Source organism: Anarrhichthys ocellatus, unplaced genomic scaffold (assembly GCF_004355925.1).
Source record: "Anarrhichthys ocellatus isolate YVR2014 unplaced genomic scaffold, GSC_Weel_1.0 scaffold9, whole genome shotgun sequence".
Taxonomy (NCBI): Eukaryota; Metazoa; Chordata; class Actinopteri; order Perciformes; family Anarhichadidae; genus Anarrhichthys; species Anarrhichthys ocellatus.
The window spans coordinates 6,171,695-6,189,800 of record NW_022280039.1 but is presented as its reverse complement, the minus strand read 5'-3'; the positions used below and the strand labels follow the sequence as shown (position 1 = coordinate 6,189,800).

General features: G+C 39.1%; 1 protein-coding gene across 1 annotated transcript; it reads left to right on the top strand.

The window, feature by feature from the left end:
• The first annotated feature begins 273 nt into the window (after positions 1 to 273).
• On the top strand, positions 274 to 16,382 carry piwil2 (piwi-like RNA-mediated gene silencing 2). Its single transcript, XM_031849306.1, has 24 exons — positions 274 to 290; positions 1,590 to 1,969; positions 2,815 to 2,920; positions 3,553 to 3,667; positions 4,394 to 4,569; positions 4,739 to 4,823; positions 5,593 to 5,703; positions 6,044 to 6,161; positions 6,406 to 6,530; positions 8,467 to 8,547; positions 8,906 to 9,019; positions 9,534 to 9,722; positions 9,876 to 9,960; positions 10,376 to 10,468; positions 11,354 to 11,494; positions 12,013 to 12,126; positions 12,225 to 12,413; positions 12,597 to 12,698; positions 12,823 to 12,939; positions 13,165 to 13,253; positions 13,703 to 13,808; positions 14,058 to 14,311; positions 14,885 to 14,992; positions 16,226 to 16,382. Exons 2-24 carry the CDS (start codon positions 1,601 to 1,603, stop codon positions 16,380 to 16,382), a joined length of 3,144 nt encoding a protein of 1,047 aa, XP_031705166.1. The 5' UTR covers positions 274 to 290; positions 1,590 to 1,600.
• Positions 16,383 to 18,106: the final 1,724 nt, after the last annotated feature.

Sequence of the window (18,106 nt, the reverse complement as noted above, 5' to 3'; positions counted from 1 at the left end):
GAAGTATAAAGTAGCATAAAATGAAAAATACTCAAGTAAAGTACAAGTACTGCAAAACTGTACTTAAGCACAGTTCTTGAGTACACCTGAGGTGCCAGCTAGTAACCGCCAGAGGGCGACAAAACGGTATTGCTCGATGTCATGTAGAATATCAATAGAAGATTGACAGTTCTGTAAACCAATGCCTCGCGGTAGAATCTACTACTATCCAATAAGGGCGTGGGAGGGAGGATACTATCTTTGAATGCAGCAGGTGGATTAATTTAGAGCAGACTTGACACCTTGTCCAGGTGAGAGATACATATCCGTCTATTATGTTAGTGTGTTGTCTGTATAGTTGTTGCACTGTTAAACCTTAAAAACAGTGTATTAGTGTTTGTTTTAAAACTTTGAGTGTTCTGGAAGTATTTCAGTTTCGTGTAATTTCTAGTGGTTGTCAAGTCCTTTGTGTGATTTTCTTCAACACGTGTTGTCAATTAGCTAATGTTAGCTACTGTTTTAGCTAACTATGGTGCCATGCTAACACGAAATGTAACGTCCAGTGTTCGATAGCTAACGATAGCTAACGTCAGTTAGGTCAGTTAGTTACGTCAGTTAGGCGCCGCTATAGCTAGCTAGCTAATTAACGTTAGTGTTACCTTTTTGAAGTGAGGAAATGCGATAATAAATAGCTTACATTAGCTTAACGTTACTTCTCAAAAGTTGCGTAAGCTAGCGTAAAGTTAGCGGTTTTTTATGAGCGATGTCTTAATGTAAATTTTCATGCCATCAGTCAGGGACAGTGACGACTTTATTTCTTCGTTCACAACTGAAACTTGAGTAATATTTGATCAATATGATAATATTAATAATTAATTTTATTTATACAGAACTTTTCAAAGCTCAAAGTGCTTTACAAAAAGCGTCACATTTAAGACAGGTGATGCTAAATTATTTGAATACAATAAAAACAGACCAATGAGAATAATAAGAAATTGAGAATTAGTGTATATATATTGTTACATTTACCTTTTTTCTCAGTGTATTCCTTATACGTAGTAAAAGAGCATTGAACGTAACACAACGAACGCTTTTATTTATAAAACGCTGGTAAAAAAAATTGTTTTTATCAGATTAATAATTCATCAATCAAAGTAATAATCTACACATAAATCGATTATCAAAATAAAACAAACACGTATTTGCATTTGCATTTGTACATGCATAAATTATAATATAGTTATATGAATAAACTATGTTGTAACGTTGTAAAAATCGTTCAAAACTCACATACTCAACATTGGTAAACTATATTACAAAACTTATTCCAGTCAGTAACTCAGCGAAAGCACACCCCATTAAAGGAAAGTTGGATTTAAAAAAGACAACATGAGAGCATGATTGTGGGAATGTGGCACAAATAATCGTTTTTTCCACTATTGTCTTTTCATATTCGTTGAAAGCCCAAATCCTACTGTTTTTATTTAACACCCAGCCTTAATGCATAAAGCATTATAACATCTCCTGTCATTACATTTTTGTGTGCATTACTTCCTTAATGAGACATACTGCTAACATGACTCCATTGTTGTGTCGACTGGTTATATCAGAAGTTAAACAAATGGATCCGAAGAAGCCTCCCAAGCTTGGGATGACGGGCGTTCCTGGGCTGGGACGCGGAGGAGGACTACAGCCTCAGGAGCCGGCTGTTGGACGTAGTAGAGGGCTGCTGCTCGCTGCAGAATGGCCTGGTGTAGGACGAGCCAGAGGTTTCCCCACTTCTGGTGATACCCCACAAGGACGAGGAGTGACTCTACCCATTACTGACCCTGTGGTCGGCCGAGCCAGAGGGCTGCTCCTCCTCCAAGCAGCTGAACCAAAGGTAGGGGTGTCAAGAGGTGCACTCCTGTCCAGTCTGGAGCCGCAGCACAGACAGACGCCTCCACGTGAAACTATGACGCGAGACCTTACAGAGGGGACCAGAAAAGAGGTTGGAACAAAAGAATTGTCTCTATGCATATACAATTTACATGTTTTTTCCATTTTCTAAATGTTATTGCCCTACATTAAAGGATAGTTTGGGTGTTTTGAAGTGAGGTTGTATGAGGTACTTATCCATGGCTAGTGTATTACCTACGATAGTCAGCACGCCCTCAGTTTGGATAGTACCAGCGTGGAAGCAAAGCAAAGTACTGCTGTGGACCGGGGCAGCAGCAAGATGTATTTCAGCCACATAAAAGAGAGGCTCACTTATAAAAGGCAATATCAGTTTATGTGTACGCTATATTTAGAGTATTTTCACCGCTCCATCAGACGGCCCTTTCTGACAGAACTGAACTTGAAGTGAAACGTATTTATGCTCTCTTCAAAGCCACCAGACTCCACATGTAACAAATGATGATTTCATGTCATGATTATCCTGGACAAATTAAATGCCGTTAAATATGTTATCCCGATAATCATCAAAATATGCTTCAAACTCTTAAAATGGCACTGAAAAATACAGCAATCACTTACATTTTGTTAAAGGTTTTCTTGCACGAGATTACAAACTTTTTGTAGTCAACATTCTTTAGTTTTTATTGCGATCCGTGATATATTCCTATATCGTCCCGTCCCTAGCATACACTTAAACTGGTTTTATTTAGATGGGCCTTTTAGGTACATTCTGCTGCTGCCCTCGTTGACAGCAATATATTGCTTTGCTTCTGTTTCTCCAAACCGCCATCTACTGTACGTAATAAACAGACTATGGATAGGTACCTCGTACAACACCACTTCAAAACACCCAAATTATCCCTTTTTGGAGCTGCTAAGGTTTTTGTCTGCCTACAGGTTGACTTGCCTACCCTTGGTCCAAGATCAGCACTGGTCTCAATGTTTAGAGGAATGGGCATTGAGCCCTCAGTGACCTCATGGGGAAGAGCAGCACCACCAGTGGGTCAGTATTAAAGGGTTAGCCTCGAAGTTAATGACAACTTTGGCTCAAGCACACTTGATTGATTTTACTCATTTTTAAGTTACAATGTATTCAAGTCAATTAAGCAGAAAAAAAATATTTTAAAACCCCAACAAAAAAATAAGCAAATATTCAGGCCCAGCCCTGGTTTAATGGTAGCTATTGTACATTAATGTCAAATTATAAGGACTTACAGATAGTTTTGCATGCTGCTCTGACAAAGTAAACACAACAATGTTACAGATAATTGGAATAATTATGGAGTAATTCTTAGTTCATCACTAATGCAATTAACTTCCTTAGATGGGATTAGTATTGGTTACAATGCATAAAGCTTTGGATATTTTCGTGCCCATCCACATGTGCACACTTTGTTTTCTCTCTTTCTTGCTCTGTTAGCTGAGTTGCTTTAAAAAGGCATTTAAACATCAACATCGTTAAATTAAGTCTCTTTCTCAAATAGAGACACCCATTTAAGGCAGGCAGTGAGTGAGTTCAGCCAAGATGCTAGCAAACGTCAACGGGATGACACGTTGATCCATTCAGATCAACTGCCAGTTCAGGTTTAACGCATAGCACGTCCTTGTGTAATGAGTTATTACATGTTGTTGTAGGAAGAGGAGCAGCTGGAGATTCGGGTGATGTGAAGCTGCAAGGTGCCCCAGCAGGTGTCGCCAGCAGCCCAGAAAGCATCAGCGACTGCGGAGACGTGATGGGCAGAGGCAGCGGGTAGGTGGAAGTGGAGTTGCAGTGTATTAACTAACGTGCACTAAATACTAGAAACACTTGTTAGTATAATACAAGAGTACATTGTAGCCTTTATGAAGGTAGGATTTATTACAGCACTGTTGTATTTTAGTGCGCTAGTTTTAGCTAGGTGTGCCTAATAAACTGGGATCTGGGTGCAGGAAGTGTATTTAGCCATGTTTTCAGTCGCTTTCTAATTTCTATTTGACAAAATGGACGCAACTCAAATGTGATTATTCTGGTATTTACACCTAAATCATGCCTCACCTACAGTAAAATCAAGCAATTGCGATCTGAAGCAACATTTTGTATTCAAGTATGTTTTCTGGTTTATGCATGCGAGTACATATATTGTGTGTTGAGCCTTGAGGTGCTGCTTTTGCTTTGTAAGCCAGATGTTGGTGTAACTGAAGTGGTGTGGTTGTAAATGTAAGAGCAGCTTTTGACTCAAGGGTAAGATACAAATAGATTATCAGAAGAGTCTTGAGTTTATGTGTGTAAACATTTAGGGGCATCTCAGGCTTCTTGTTGGTCACAAAAATATTTGCAACAAAATCAATAAAACGTGACCAGAGCCATGTAGCTTGTATAAATATTTTCATAATTAAGACCCTGATTGTTTTATAACTAACATTGATAGATCGTTATTGCACCCGTTGTCAGCATTGAAAAGCAACTCTACCTACTGTATAATTTGACCCTCTTCAGTTTCCATGGCCGAGGTTTGTCCCCTCAGACGATGGTGGGGCTTGGAAGAGCAGCAATGCCTCACCTTGGAGTAGGAAGAGGACGCGCTCTCCCTCCTTTTCCTCCAGGTCGTGTCGAGTCTGTTTCTCCAGCCTCTGAGCCACAAGCAGCCCAACACACTCAGACCTCCCACACAGGTAGGGAAACTTTAACAATGTATTCTGAGAATACATGAAACAATGCAGAAGATGTTTCCGTCAGCTAGGTTAAAGTCGTTTTTCATTAATGTTCTTACGATATTTAGTTAATGTGAGTGACAAGAATTTTTGAAAATGTACAAGATTTTAAAATGCAAATAATGTGAAGGAACCACACCCCCGCCCATCCCTCAAGAGGTACTGCCTTCTGCTGTCGCACCGGCAAAGATGGAGCTGAAAATGGAGGACGTCTGGTAAGTCTTTTTTTAATTTTTACCTCTTGGGGCCTTGACACGCAATCGTTCAATTTTAATATCATCCAATTGTGGGGGTCGACGGGAGTATTGTGTGAATAAACACATTTCTACTATTAAAATGTTTTATTACCTTGTAGTAGTAGCCTAGTATCACATTATCGTCTGACAGAGCTTTGAAATAATAACATTTTTAAAGGAATATAATATTCATAGTTGTGTTTTTATTACTATCAAATCAACTGAAAGTAAGGTTAGCTTAGTATTAGCCCTTTATATCTACATAGGGAGCGCGTCCTCTTCATAACGTCAACTCCTCACATGGAGCACAAGGCAAAGGTTTAGTGAACGAGGATATGGAGCAGATAATCGTTATGTTACTTTATCCACCTATCCTTCCATACTGAGGATGCCAGTGCAAAACTAAGCAAAATGTTATATGAACAATTTGTTTTGTAAGAATATGATGCAACCCTTTTATCGATTATAAATAAAGATGCAGAGAGAATACAGTGTCTATTTTGGCTGTCCGCAGGCCTTTGACTGGTTATTGTGTGCAACATTTTTCAGATGCGGGGCGAAATAATGCATTTGATCAGTCAGCCTTTGTCGATTCTAGTACTTTGAGATAAAGTCTTTGTGCCAGGGCCACTTTTCACTTAAGCTTTACAGACTGAGAATATAACACTCAGTACCACAAAGTAACTGACTGTTTGTGTGTCTTGTGCTGAAATGATCTTTTTGTGCATTTATATTCTCACCTGGTTAGTGAGCCACCGAATAAGGCTGGAACAAAAGGAGCTCCTATAACTATCTGCTCAAACCACATCCAGATTCGATGTAAGAATGAAGCGGTTTATCAGTACCATGTTACATTCATGTAAGTATCATTCATTTCTGTTTCTTTATTCAGCAACCACAGTGATTGATGGAAATTCCCAAAAATGTATGTGTGAAGTTCAAGCCACCTTTTCCAGTGAAAACGTGAATTACTTTATATGTTAGGTGGATTTTTTTATTTATTTTTTAACCACGCTATGAACCAAAAATGGACATGGCCAACCAATGCTAAAATTATATGAAGTCCCATCGGAGACGAGCTCAGTGCAAGGCTATTTCAAAGCAATTGTTTGTTGAATCAATATTGTCAGTTGATACTGGTACTTGGAAAAGTGCTTTATCTGTTCTAAGAAGTTATGAGTGTTTTCAATATCTTTCAGTCCAAATGTAGAATCCATGGGAATGCGTTTTGGCATGATGAAAGATCACCGCTCAGCCACAGGAGAAGTAGTAGCTTTCGATGGCTCCATACTCTTCCTGCCTGTTAGACTAAATGACGTAGGTATCAGTTACTGTATTAGTTGTGTGGCTAATTGACTACAGTGTTTTAATTTTGATTTGAATTGTGTATGTCGATGACTTGAGTTCCTACAAAAGTCTAAAACTACTGAAAGCAGTCGTCAGTTTAAATGCATACAATTTTCATTGTGCAGAACTATGCAATGCAAAATGTCACATTGCTGAACCGAACACTGGATAACATTTCTGCTTGTTTTTTGCATAATATTTTGATGACATGCAGGTGGTTTTTCTCAAGAGTTTGAGACGAACTGATAATGAGGAAATACAAATACGAGTCCAGATGACAAAGATTCTGCTGCCCAACTCGGATCTCTGCATCCCGTTCTACAATGTGGTGCTCAGGAGGTATTTAAAACACTGATTGACCACTTAAGTTATAGATTGTACACAAATCGAAATGAGACGCATCTGAATCAGTATTTTATATGACACTATAACTACATACGATTGGGCCTGGGCAAAAATGTAATACAATTTATCGTCTTTTAATGGAATCCCATCGAGATGAAATATCGATGTTGTCGTATGATTAACGGACTGGACTTCAACTGGCAGCGTTCCAGTCACAAGCTTCTCACTTGAGACGGTTATGTTCGTTTTGCATTTATATTCTTAATACAATGAGAAACTACTCTGTACTTTCCATTTGTAAAGTATTTAATTCACACAGGAGTATACAAAAATTGGCTTCACCATGTAATGAATGAATTTCCCAAAAACATGCTATAGCATGATATATATTGTTGTTGATACATTAAATTACTTACTTAGTATCACGAAAAGATGCTTTAGGCCAGAGGTAGCCAACACGGTGCCCGCGGGCACCTGGTCGCCCGCAGGGACCATGTGAGTCGCCCGCAAGGCATGTTCTAAAAATAGCACTAGGTCCCCATGGAGCTCCATCTAAAATTTGTAGTTTCTGTTCGTTTTGAATCAAAAACGCTTGCATTCATGTAGATTTTAAAAGGAAGAGGCCGCCGCACTGCACTGGGGTTTCAGGTTCCGAATGGCGAGCGCTTCCCGTTGGCACCGGACGCGCCGCCCCCGCAGGGATCGCACACAGTCGTCAGGTCCGTCAGGCCGCGGGGCAATAACTCGTGGGTGGCGGGGGTAGAGGTGAGGCAAAGCAGTACGATCGAAAAGGCCCAGACTAGAGGTTTGAACGCAGGCGACCAAAGACGCTCACGTGCCTCGGAGGGTTGGATCCCCCCTCGGCTATAGACGAGACATTTTACTAGTTTTTTCGTGGAGAAAAAGGTACCCAAAAAAAAGCTGGTGACTACAGACTACAGGCCGGCATGCAGGCTTCATTGCGCAATGCAAAGTTGACCCAGATTTCCCAAAATGTGGTGATTAGTACTGATGTAATAGGATTCATTTAAACATGTGAAAGAGTTGATTTTTTTTTTTTATCTTGAATAACTGATCATTTGTATAAACATGGGACAGAGTTCATGATTTGTTCAAAAATGTTACAAAGGTAGTGGTTAGTACAAACGAGTCATGATGTGAAGATATGACAGTTAATGATTTCCTAAAAAATTTTAGAAGTGATAATTTTTACAAAAATGTAACGGGTGCAATTTTGAACAAAATACGCAATCATCGTTAATAATTATTGTGAGGAATAATTAACATTGACATGTGATCAGTCTTTTCACATATATTATTATTATTATTATTAAAAGGTGATCTATGCAACTTTGTTATTCAGGAAGTTTGTATCAAACAAGTAGCCCTTCGTACTACTCGGTACCCTTGAAGTAGCTCTGTTTCAAAAAGGTTGGTGACCCCTCCTTTAGGCCATATCGCCCAGCCCTACATACATACTTTTCATACTGTTGACATAAATTATAGTGTCAATAATCTTCTACTTAACTGGTGATGTTAAGAATTAAAAAATATAAATGCTGTAATTGCCCTCCATCCACTCACAAACATGATTTTAATACAGTTTGGGATATACTCATGTTTATTTCCTTACTTGCATTCAGCCAGTCCATTGCTGTGCATCAGTGCTCTGTGTCATTTGTTTATGTCCTATTTTGTTTTTCTCAAAATGTGGTCACTAAGTGGCCTAAAAATAATGTTCTTTCTCATCTGTTTGACATGAAGACATATTGCTTTAGAAAATGTAAAATGTTTCCTTGTATTCATAAAAGCCCTTTAATGAAATATCCTAAGCAACCATAATTGTTTTACAAAGTACGCTACCGTCATATGTTACTATTAGGATGGTCAAATGACAGGACATGACCCAATGTTGTTTTTGTTTTTCAAGGGTAATGAAAATCATCGGGCTGAAGCTGGTTGGTCGAAATCATTACGATCCAGAAAGTGCAGTCATTCTTTCAGAACATCGGTTAGTACTGAACTGCATCTTAACTTCAGAGGGCATAAACAAAGCCCGGGACCCCCACTGACTCCGACTCTGACATCCCCAGGACAATTTCCTACCGTTACACTCCCTTGCACATCCTTTCTATATTTAAATACACGTGCCGCTTTTACAATATACTTGTTTTAAAATACTGTAACATTTTAATATGTTTCTATTTTTAAAATATGGCTTGATTTATTGTACTGTTTATTCTTATGGACCATTCACCAAGTCAAATTCCTTGTATGTGTAACGTACTTGGCAATAAACGATTCTGATTCATATGCCAGTTTATATCATGATGTAGTCCATTCGTTATCCTGTTTGTCTGTTCTTGTAGGCTGCAAGTGTGGCCGGGTTATTCAACCAGTATCAAGCGCACAGACGGAGGCCTGTACCTGAACGTGGATGTGTCTCACAAAGTCCTGCGAAATGACTCGGTGCTGAATGTCATGTGAGTTCACACAGCAAATCAACAGCAGCATACAAACAGTGGCAAGTTTGCAGATATATTCATATAATTCAAACTGGATACATTTTTATCGTAAATAGTTAGGGCCATACACTTTTATTTTTATAAAGCATCACATACTCAGCAGTGAATGCTGCTGGGTAGGAAATACAGAATACATCTTTTATTCCATTTCGTCTGTCCTCTGTACACATGTTCATACAATTTTAAACATTGAAAATGCCATGACCTAGCCACACAGCTATATAAATGTCATATTCCGTGATATAGTCATACATATTTGAAGACCAGGTTGTACGATATCTTAGTGCATATGTCCTCTGAGACAGAGCTGCAAATACCCTCAACCACTACAACCCTTCCCTCTGGGAATTGGGTTGTATTTTAAAGGGCAGTGGCAAATGCAACAGGCGTATTGCATCTATAGATTATTTATAAAATATTCTATTTACACTGAAATTGGAAAAGATATGACCCTTTGCTCTCTGTCTGCCAGGAACACGTTGTACAGACAGAGCAGAGAGAACTTCCAAGACGAATGCACCAAAGAGCTCATCGGCAGCATTGTCATCACCCGCTACAACAACCGCACCTACCGCATTGATGCCATTGAGTGGAACAAATCGCCCAAAGACACCTTCACTTTGATGGATGGCACAACAACCACCTTTGTGGAATACTACAGGTGAGGCTGATCTGTCCATGAACTCTTTAAAGCTGAGGGGGAAATATAGCAAGTGTTTTTGTAATTTGAAATAGTGCCAGTTGAATTCAGACCAGCAATAAAAGTCTTAACTGCAATTCAAACTCTTATTTATTGCATTGCACATTTTAACAGCAAGAACTATGGGATCACAATCAAGGAGATGGACCAACCTCTGCTGATGCATCGGCCGAAGGAGAGGTCCAAGCCAGGAGGGAAGGTAAACCTCTCTTAAGCATCGGTTATTTTAACATAGTAAATGCTCAAGACGCACACAAGTGTATTTTTTAAGCTCTCTACAGTAGACCACTCGGCTGTAATGACTTGGAATTCTTGCATCAGAATGCCACCTTGTGGCTACAATAGGTCTAACAATGAGCATATTTTTTCCTGACTTAAAACACACAACAAACATTTGCTTTACCAAAAACCTTATATCAAACTTTCCCATGTGAGAGGCACTTTTTGCTTGAACGACCTACTCGTCAGTAATACTTGTTCCATACTACATAATAGTAATCCATAATACTGCAGTTTGCTTTTATGTCGGATGCATAATAATAAATATCAAAAATATTATATGAGCAGTAAACACTTAACTGTGTAGATAATGTCATAATATTGAATTATTGCAGCAAATCATTACTGGAGAGATCCTTCTAGTACCAGAGCTTTCCTTTATGACGGGAATCCCAGACAAAATGAGGAAGGACTTCAGAGCAATGCAGGTAAATTTCAACACGATGTTCTTCGTCTCCACAGGCCTTTACACACTCAGGGTGCATGCAATAAATTCACACGGTAATATGTTTTTTTCAAACAGGTTTTTGTTCTCCCTTTTTTTGAGCTTTCGCACTGCAAATAAAGCCATCAACCAATCATGTTGTGTGTACACTTTGTTGTACTCTCCTTGACAAAGGCAGCGCATACCAGATCCACTCCTACTGGTCTGACCTTTCACAATAAAAGCCCTGGAAATGGACAATACACTGCAAAACTGTTTACCAGAGGGAAAATTCTATTACTACAGCTTTTTTACTGTTGATGCACAGAGCAGCCATCTTGGATTATCAGGTTGGGTTCGGTGGAGTTCGTACAACTGAACGAAAATTCGACTTCCAGTTGAAATGTCCTCAGAAACGCCATCTTCCCAGTTCAAATGGAATGCAGCTTTATACGTTGAAACTTCAGGAGCAACACCAACATTCAACAGCTTTGTTCTTATAATATGAAAGACAATATGTAATGCTTGCTTAATGTAACTGCTGCCATGTGTAGTTATTAACAAGTTTAAAGAGATGAAAAGAAAGCTATCTTTCAGAAAAGAGTCTAACAAAGGACTGTTAATGTTGACAGCTATAATAACAACCAGCGGTATTTTACAACAGCTTTGTCAACATCCAGCTGTGGTCGAACTGCTGTAACATTAGTCCAAATGGCCCAATTAAATTAAGCATGTCATGTTTTAAGCGTATCACTGTACAAGGTGAGAAATGTCATCTCCAGCAGACACTACCATCCCCAATTCTCAAACCCAAAGACTGATGAAATGTATATCTAAACAATGTCGTAGAAACAAACTTAGTTCAAATGTGTTTTTTAATGTGTTGCAGGGCCTGAAAATGCACATCAATGTGAGCGGTGAGCAGTACACCCACTCAATAAAACAGCTTCTAAAGAACATCAGCACCAATCCTGAGAGTACGAAGGAGCTCAGCCGATGGGGACTGGACATTGACTCAGAAATCATGGTGGTGAGGCTCTGCTGTTAACTTTATTTCAAACGATGCAACTCAATTTTGTCACAAGACAGTGATGCAGAGTGCAGGTTTTTTAAATGCCCTTCATTTTCAGTCCAACAATACTGTCAAATTCGACTAAATTTAAGCTACATTCCACTCTTTTTATGTCAGCCTACATAACACAAGGACATGTAATGGAAGAGTCACTGTAAATCATGCTTTTTTTTTTTAAAAGCAATGGTTAACAATCCTGGTCAGGGACCTAGAGCTCAAGTCATCAAACTGAACCGACTGGAAGTGAGTCCGGCTTTGAGGAACAGGTTTTAAAAACATAAAATATGAGAATATCTGTGGAATATTTAAATGCAGCTTGACTGTCCGATAGGTAGGTAGGAAGTCACTAGAATCTAGTGTTGATTATAGTTATTTTTAATATTGCGCTTCCTTTTTATACTTAATGAGATCTTTGACCATTCTTTTCCTCCTTTGTGTTTTGACAGTATATTGTGTATTGGTTTCCTCTCGTGCAGACTACAGGTAGAACTCTTCCACTTGAAACCATCTGTCTGCAGTCTTCATCCTTCACCACCGGCGCTGATGTGTCCTGGTCCAGAGAGGTTGTTAGGGATCCTTCAATCAGCTCTGTGAGTGGTGGAGACAAATCTCTGGAGCTCCTCATTTATGATGAATATAATTGCTGTGTTTATTTGTTTCTTCACCAACTGAATTATCTCCCTCTTAGATCCCATTGAACATCTGGGCTATCTTCTACCCTCGCCGCTGTGCAGAGCAGGCTGAAGAGCTTGTTTCCGTCTTTAACAAGGTGGCCGGGCCTATTGGTTTGCGTCTGGGGCGACCCATTCGTGTGGAGCTGAGGGATGATCGCACCGAGACATACGTCAAGAGCATCCACTCTCAGCTCACCAACGAGGTGTGACATAAAACATATTATTTAGATAAGTAGATTTATGAGTAATTTAATTTTATATATATATACAGCTGCACAAGTTGTTGTTGTTGTTGTTTTTTTGACCATGGTTAAATGATGACTGTGTCTGGTCCCAGTGAAGTGAAGTCCTTCCTGTGTAACTTTCCATTATTTGTTTGTTTACAGCCCAACATGCAGCTGGTAGTGTGCATTATGGTCGGTAACAGAGACGATCTCTACAGTGCCATCAAGAAGCTCTGCTGTGTGAAAAGTCCCATCCCATCCCAGGTCTATAATGCTTGTCCATGTGGTTGTTCATGGTTGGTTTAGAATTCGAGGGAAAGAGAGGTCTTCTTCTGAATGTATTTTCTCCCAGTTAAAAGTAAGATTTTTGTCACTTATTGTGTCACAGGCCATCAATGTACGGACAATTTCCCAGCAAAAGAAGTTGAAGAGTGTCGCCCAAAAGATACTCCTGCAGATGAACAGCAAGTTAGGAGGAGAACTGTGGACTGTCAATGTCCCTCTGGTGAGCGCCTTATCTGTTTGGGCTGCATGGTTTAGGGAAAATATCTTAACTGTGATTTTTCTGGTAGGCACTATTCATTTTAAGCATAATACTGCGTGTGAAATTGTGATTGATATTTAATGGAAACATTGATACCACAGTACTATTTGAACAGCAAATGTTGTGGTTTATCTGAAAACAGTGCAGTCAATGGGGAAATAATGAGCCTCTATCTCACTCTATTAGAAACACTTGATGGTGGTGGGAGTTGATGTCCATCATGACACCAGCAAGTTGCATCAATCAGTCATGGGCTTTGTCGCAAGTGTGAACAGGTAAAACTTGTTTTTGGTCCTTGGATTCCATTTTATTTATTCCAAAATTTCCATTTTAATTATTATTACATTATATATGATGATATATTATCTATCAGAAAAACTCTAGTCGTATGATGGATAATTGAAATTCCAACAGTTCATAGGAAAATATTCAAAATGTGATGATTATCAATGAATTTCATGTAAAACATTGCACTATTTTTTTTATTTATTTTATTATTATTTTTTTAAATCAAAGAAAGTGATTCAATAGAGTCCGCAACATGTGTCTTAAGCTCTCATTGGCTGTAGCTCGCGTCCCTACACACAGACCCTTTGAGACACTTCTTACATGAGATTGCCAGATTTTAAGGCACATTATATTATATAACCATGTATTTCACTTTGTCTTGCAACATTCAATTGTAATATCTTGACAGAAATACATAGCTTTTTTTCTTATCCAGCTCACTGACTCGCTGGTACTCCAGAGTAACTTTCCAGACACCAACTGAGGAAATGATCAATGGCTTCAGAGTTTGCTTACTGGCTGCACTGCAGAAGTACCACGAGGTAAGTACTGCAAACATGCATTACATAAATGTATTTTAATTTAGTCCCCCTTGTCTCTAAACTCCACCCTACTTCCTGATATTAATACTGGATTTACAGAGTATTAACATGTGATCTGTATCTAGATGTTGTTTAGGTAAGAGACAAATGTGTTAAGCACACAGTGCATTGCAAAGGGAATAAACTTAAATATTTTTATTTGATCACCCACACCTGACACTAAACGTGTGTATGTGTTAATTTGTACAGGTGAACCACAACTTGCCAGAGAAGATTGTGGTGTATCGGGATGGTGTGTCAGATAGTCAGCTGAAGATGGTGGAGCAGTACGAGATCCCACAGTTGATCAAATGCTTTGAGACTTTCCCCAGCTATGAGCCCAAGCTGGTCTTCATTGTGGTCCAAAAGCGCATCAGCACCACCCTCTTCTCCTGGACTGCAAACGGCGTTGGTACACCTCTACCTGGAACTGTTCTGGATCACACCCTCACTCAGAGAGACTGGTCAGTCAGCAAAATGACCCCGTGTTGTTTGTTTCGTTCTTGCCAAATCCCTCTGCAGCAAAACCCTTGTGCAAATCAGTGGTCCCGGTTAAAGTCAGTGAACATTTTGCATCTCTTAACACCGCTGCTTTTTGTCTGAATCCAGCCTTAGGCCACAGATGGCCTGCTCTCTGCTTTTAGTTTAGTTGTAGTTGAGCTTTCGTGTAAAATAATATGACTATTGTTTTGAAACCCCGGCGCCAGCCAAGAAACCACACAAATACACCTGAAGAAGTTAGACTAATATGATTCCAGTCTAACTGTGTGTGCAGTCTGAATGTTATTAAAGAGAAATAATGTGAGTATATCATGAAAAGAGTCCTCTTACATGAAGAAGGTTGTAGAGATGAAGTGCTGTGTGAGCAGCCTAACAGGGTAGAAGAAACGAGACGCTGCTTTTTATCATTTTTACCGGACTGCAGCATCATCTCCTGGCAACAGCAGTATATAGCACTTTGATGAGGACACCAGCAAAGACTCATCTGCTGTCGGCTATTTCAATTTTCTAACACTTAAGTTTGTTTGTTTTTTCAGGGTGGACTTCTATCTGGTGGCACATCACACTCATCAGGGCTGTGGACTTCCTACACACTACATCTCTCTGTACAACACGGCAAATCTCACACCAGACCATTTGCAAAGGTATTCATAATGGGGATGCACCGATACCTCTCTTTTTCAGACCAAGTACAAGTACTTACATTTGAGTACTTAACGATAGAGTACCGATATGAGCATTTAATAATACCATTACAGTTCTAACAATGACTTTGAAAAATTGTTTTATTTTCGTCAGATTTTCCACACTTTTCTGACTAGCAAATTAAATATACGACATGATTCTGTTGCTAACATTTTAAAATTCAACATTGTGTTTTCCTATGCAAACTGAGCATAGTTTTTTACAGTTAGGATTTTGGTAATTAACCATTTAACCGTGCAGTGAAACAGTTAAAAGAAATGTAAAAAAAAAAACTAAATTGAGCAAAAGTCAGAGGAGCGGCTTGTCAAGTGAGCCGGAGCTGTAGCTAACTTCGGGGCTAACCCCCTTCACTTTAATCATCAACTGGTTGACAAGAAACCCTGACAGAGTATGGCAGGCAGACACACAGCTGACAACCTTACAGCTAAACGTATTGGTGCGGTAGAGAGTAAAGAGTCTGCATGTGTCCACAACGATGCACGCAGCGCATTCTGAATATGCGTCTCAATCGGGTTTTAACGCATTTTGCAACTTAAGGGCCTCTTGCTTGTTTACGACCAGCTCTGTACGCTGTACAAAAACTAACCAGCCATCAGTTTGAAAGTCTGGCATCGAGATGCAAGTAAGAAGAGCCCACATTTCTGGTCGGAGGGAGAAACACCTAAACATTATGAAAGACATGGTTGTCAACAGGTTTTTGGTTAAGTGCAAATATTGCAACACAATAAATGAAAGACGGAGACTGTGTTCGCACAGTCGAACAAGTCCACCAACGAAGTTAATCCCAGTATGCACGGCTGCATAAATACGGAATATTAATGGTTTTCATTAGCCATGTAAACGGCTTAGTAGGATTAGTCTTTTGCGGAATAAGGGCAAAAAAAATGAATATTTTATGCATGAAAATGTGGTCAGTGAGTCAGTAGTTATTGATATTTATGAGATTCAGATTGGAAAATATCAAAGGAGGCTAAGAAGACTAGAGATTTATGCAAGCATTAAAACAGACACTAGATACTCTACACGTTTTTGTAGTACAGAATGCACAACCAAGGAAATGTTGAAATAAGTGGGAAAATATAAGGTAGAATTTTTACAGGGCTGTTGGATTGGACTTCATTAGTTTGAGCTAAGTGCACCAATTTAACATTGTTTCTCTGTTTCCACACCAGGCTGACTTTCAAGATGTGCCATTTGTACTGGAACTGGCCGGGCACCATTCGTGTCCCAGCACCATGCAAGTATGCCCACAAACTGGCCTTCCTGTCTGGTCAATACCTGCACTCAGAGCCGGCCATCCAGCTATCAGACAAGCTCTTCTTCCTTTGAGCTGCACAAGTTACTGCCACAAGTAAACTGCTCCGGTCACAGCAAAACCAGCTGTGATGAAAAACACGACTGAAAGACATTGTTGACATGTCACTTAAGACTTTAAAGTATACTGTAGCTTTTCACCTTCTAATTCCTATATTAATCACGCCTTTATTACTACTGATGTTTCTGAGAAGGCTGCCTCGCCTCTCACACCGTGATAAAATAGCTAACTATTTTTGTGAAGGTACCACCATATTTCATCACTGCAATAACTGTGTGGGATATTAATACAAGAGTATTTTAATTTCAAGTCTAGTGAAGAAAAGGTAGAAACTGTTGAGTTTGAAGTGAGCCCAAAGTTTGCAATGTTTTAAGTTTTCTGAATTATTCTTAGCCACCGTTCTTGTGGCATAATTATTAGTCAGTGTTTTGTTTACAATTCTGTACTAGTTTAAACAGGTTTACAAGTTGGATCCCAGAATGTATCATTATACAGCTTTCAGTATTGCATGTCCATAATACTAATATGTACAAGATAAAAATAAAGCTTAAATAACTGGGAAACTCTGTTTATCTACCCCAGACACTCGCCATCATAGTCACTCCATAGTGCTCTTTCTTTGGACAAATGATTATAGAGACAAATTCAAGACGTGTTTGCAGGACACGCATGGCAGAAAGAATATATACTTCATATGTTTATTTCTGCTTTGATTGGATATGTTATTTAAAAATGCAAAGATAGACTTTTAAAATCATCTCGACTTGCTTTCCATTAAGTTGGCTATTTCTACATGAAATATGGTTGTATCATCTTGCAAAGCATCTCAACTTTTGATATGTTTCTGTATGTGGACACGCATAACACCCATAAGTGACTGTTGAACATCTCGCTTCAAAATCATTGGGAGTAACAGCCTCCACCCTTCCAATATTTTTGAATTTGACTGCAGGGATTTGCTCCCATTTGTCCTCAAGCGCATCATTATGGTCCAACACTGATTGTCAATTGTTGAGGCTCATAGTCAGCGTTACAGATCAATTCAAAGGTGTTTGATGGCTTGAGGAACCTTGTCCGAATCAGGAAAAAAACAGCCCGATAACAGAAATACAAAAATGTGTAAGTGGATGTACCATCTAATGCAGTGGTTCTCGACTGGTCTGGCTGCGGGACCCACCATCACCCCTTAATGACAAGCCGTGACCCAAATTATATATATATTCAAGAATTCTAAAATAAATTACGTAACATAATTCATTTTAGAAAAATATTTTCACTGAATTGCCCTGCAGCGTTAAATTCAGTTCATTCAGGGTGAAGTGAAAAAGCCACAATATTATATTTTTCTCATCTTATAAAAAGACAAATTGGTGTAAATGAAATCACAACTTCTTTTTTTTTTGTCAGGCAAAGGCCCCGCGACCCACTGAAAACGGGTCCGCGACCCACTTTTGGGTCGCAACCCACCAGTTGAGAATCACTGATCTAATGTATAAGAAAGATCAAAGACCCCTACTCACTGAAGAGGTGGGTTTGCAATAACAGGATTTGGATACCAGGGGTCTTCTTGGAGCATTTTTGTCTCTATTTTGCAATGGACTTGTTACCCGCTGTTTTACAAAAAATACTAACAATCTCCACAGACAGCTGGTAAATTTACACAAATATCCATTTATATATCATGACATCATATCATATATGTCCTGAACTTATCAATAATAAGTGAAGCTTTACGCTC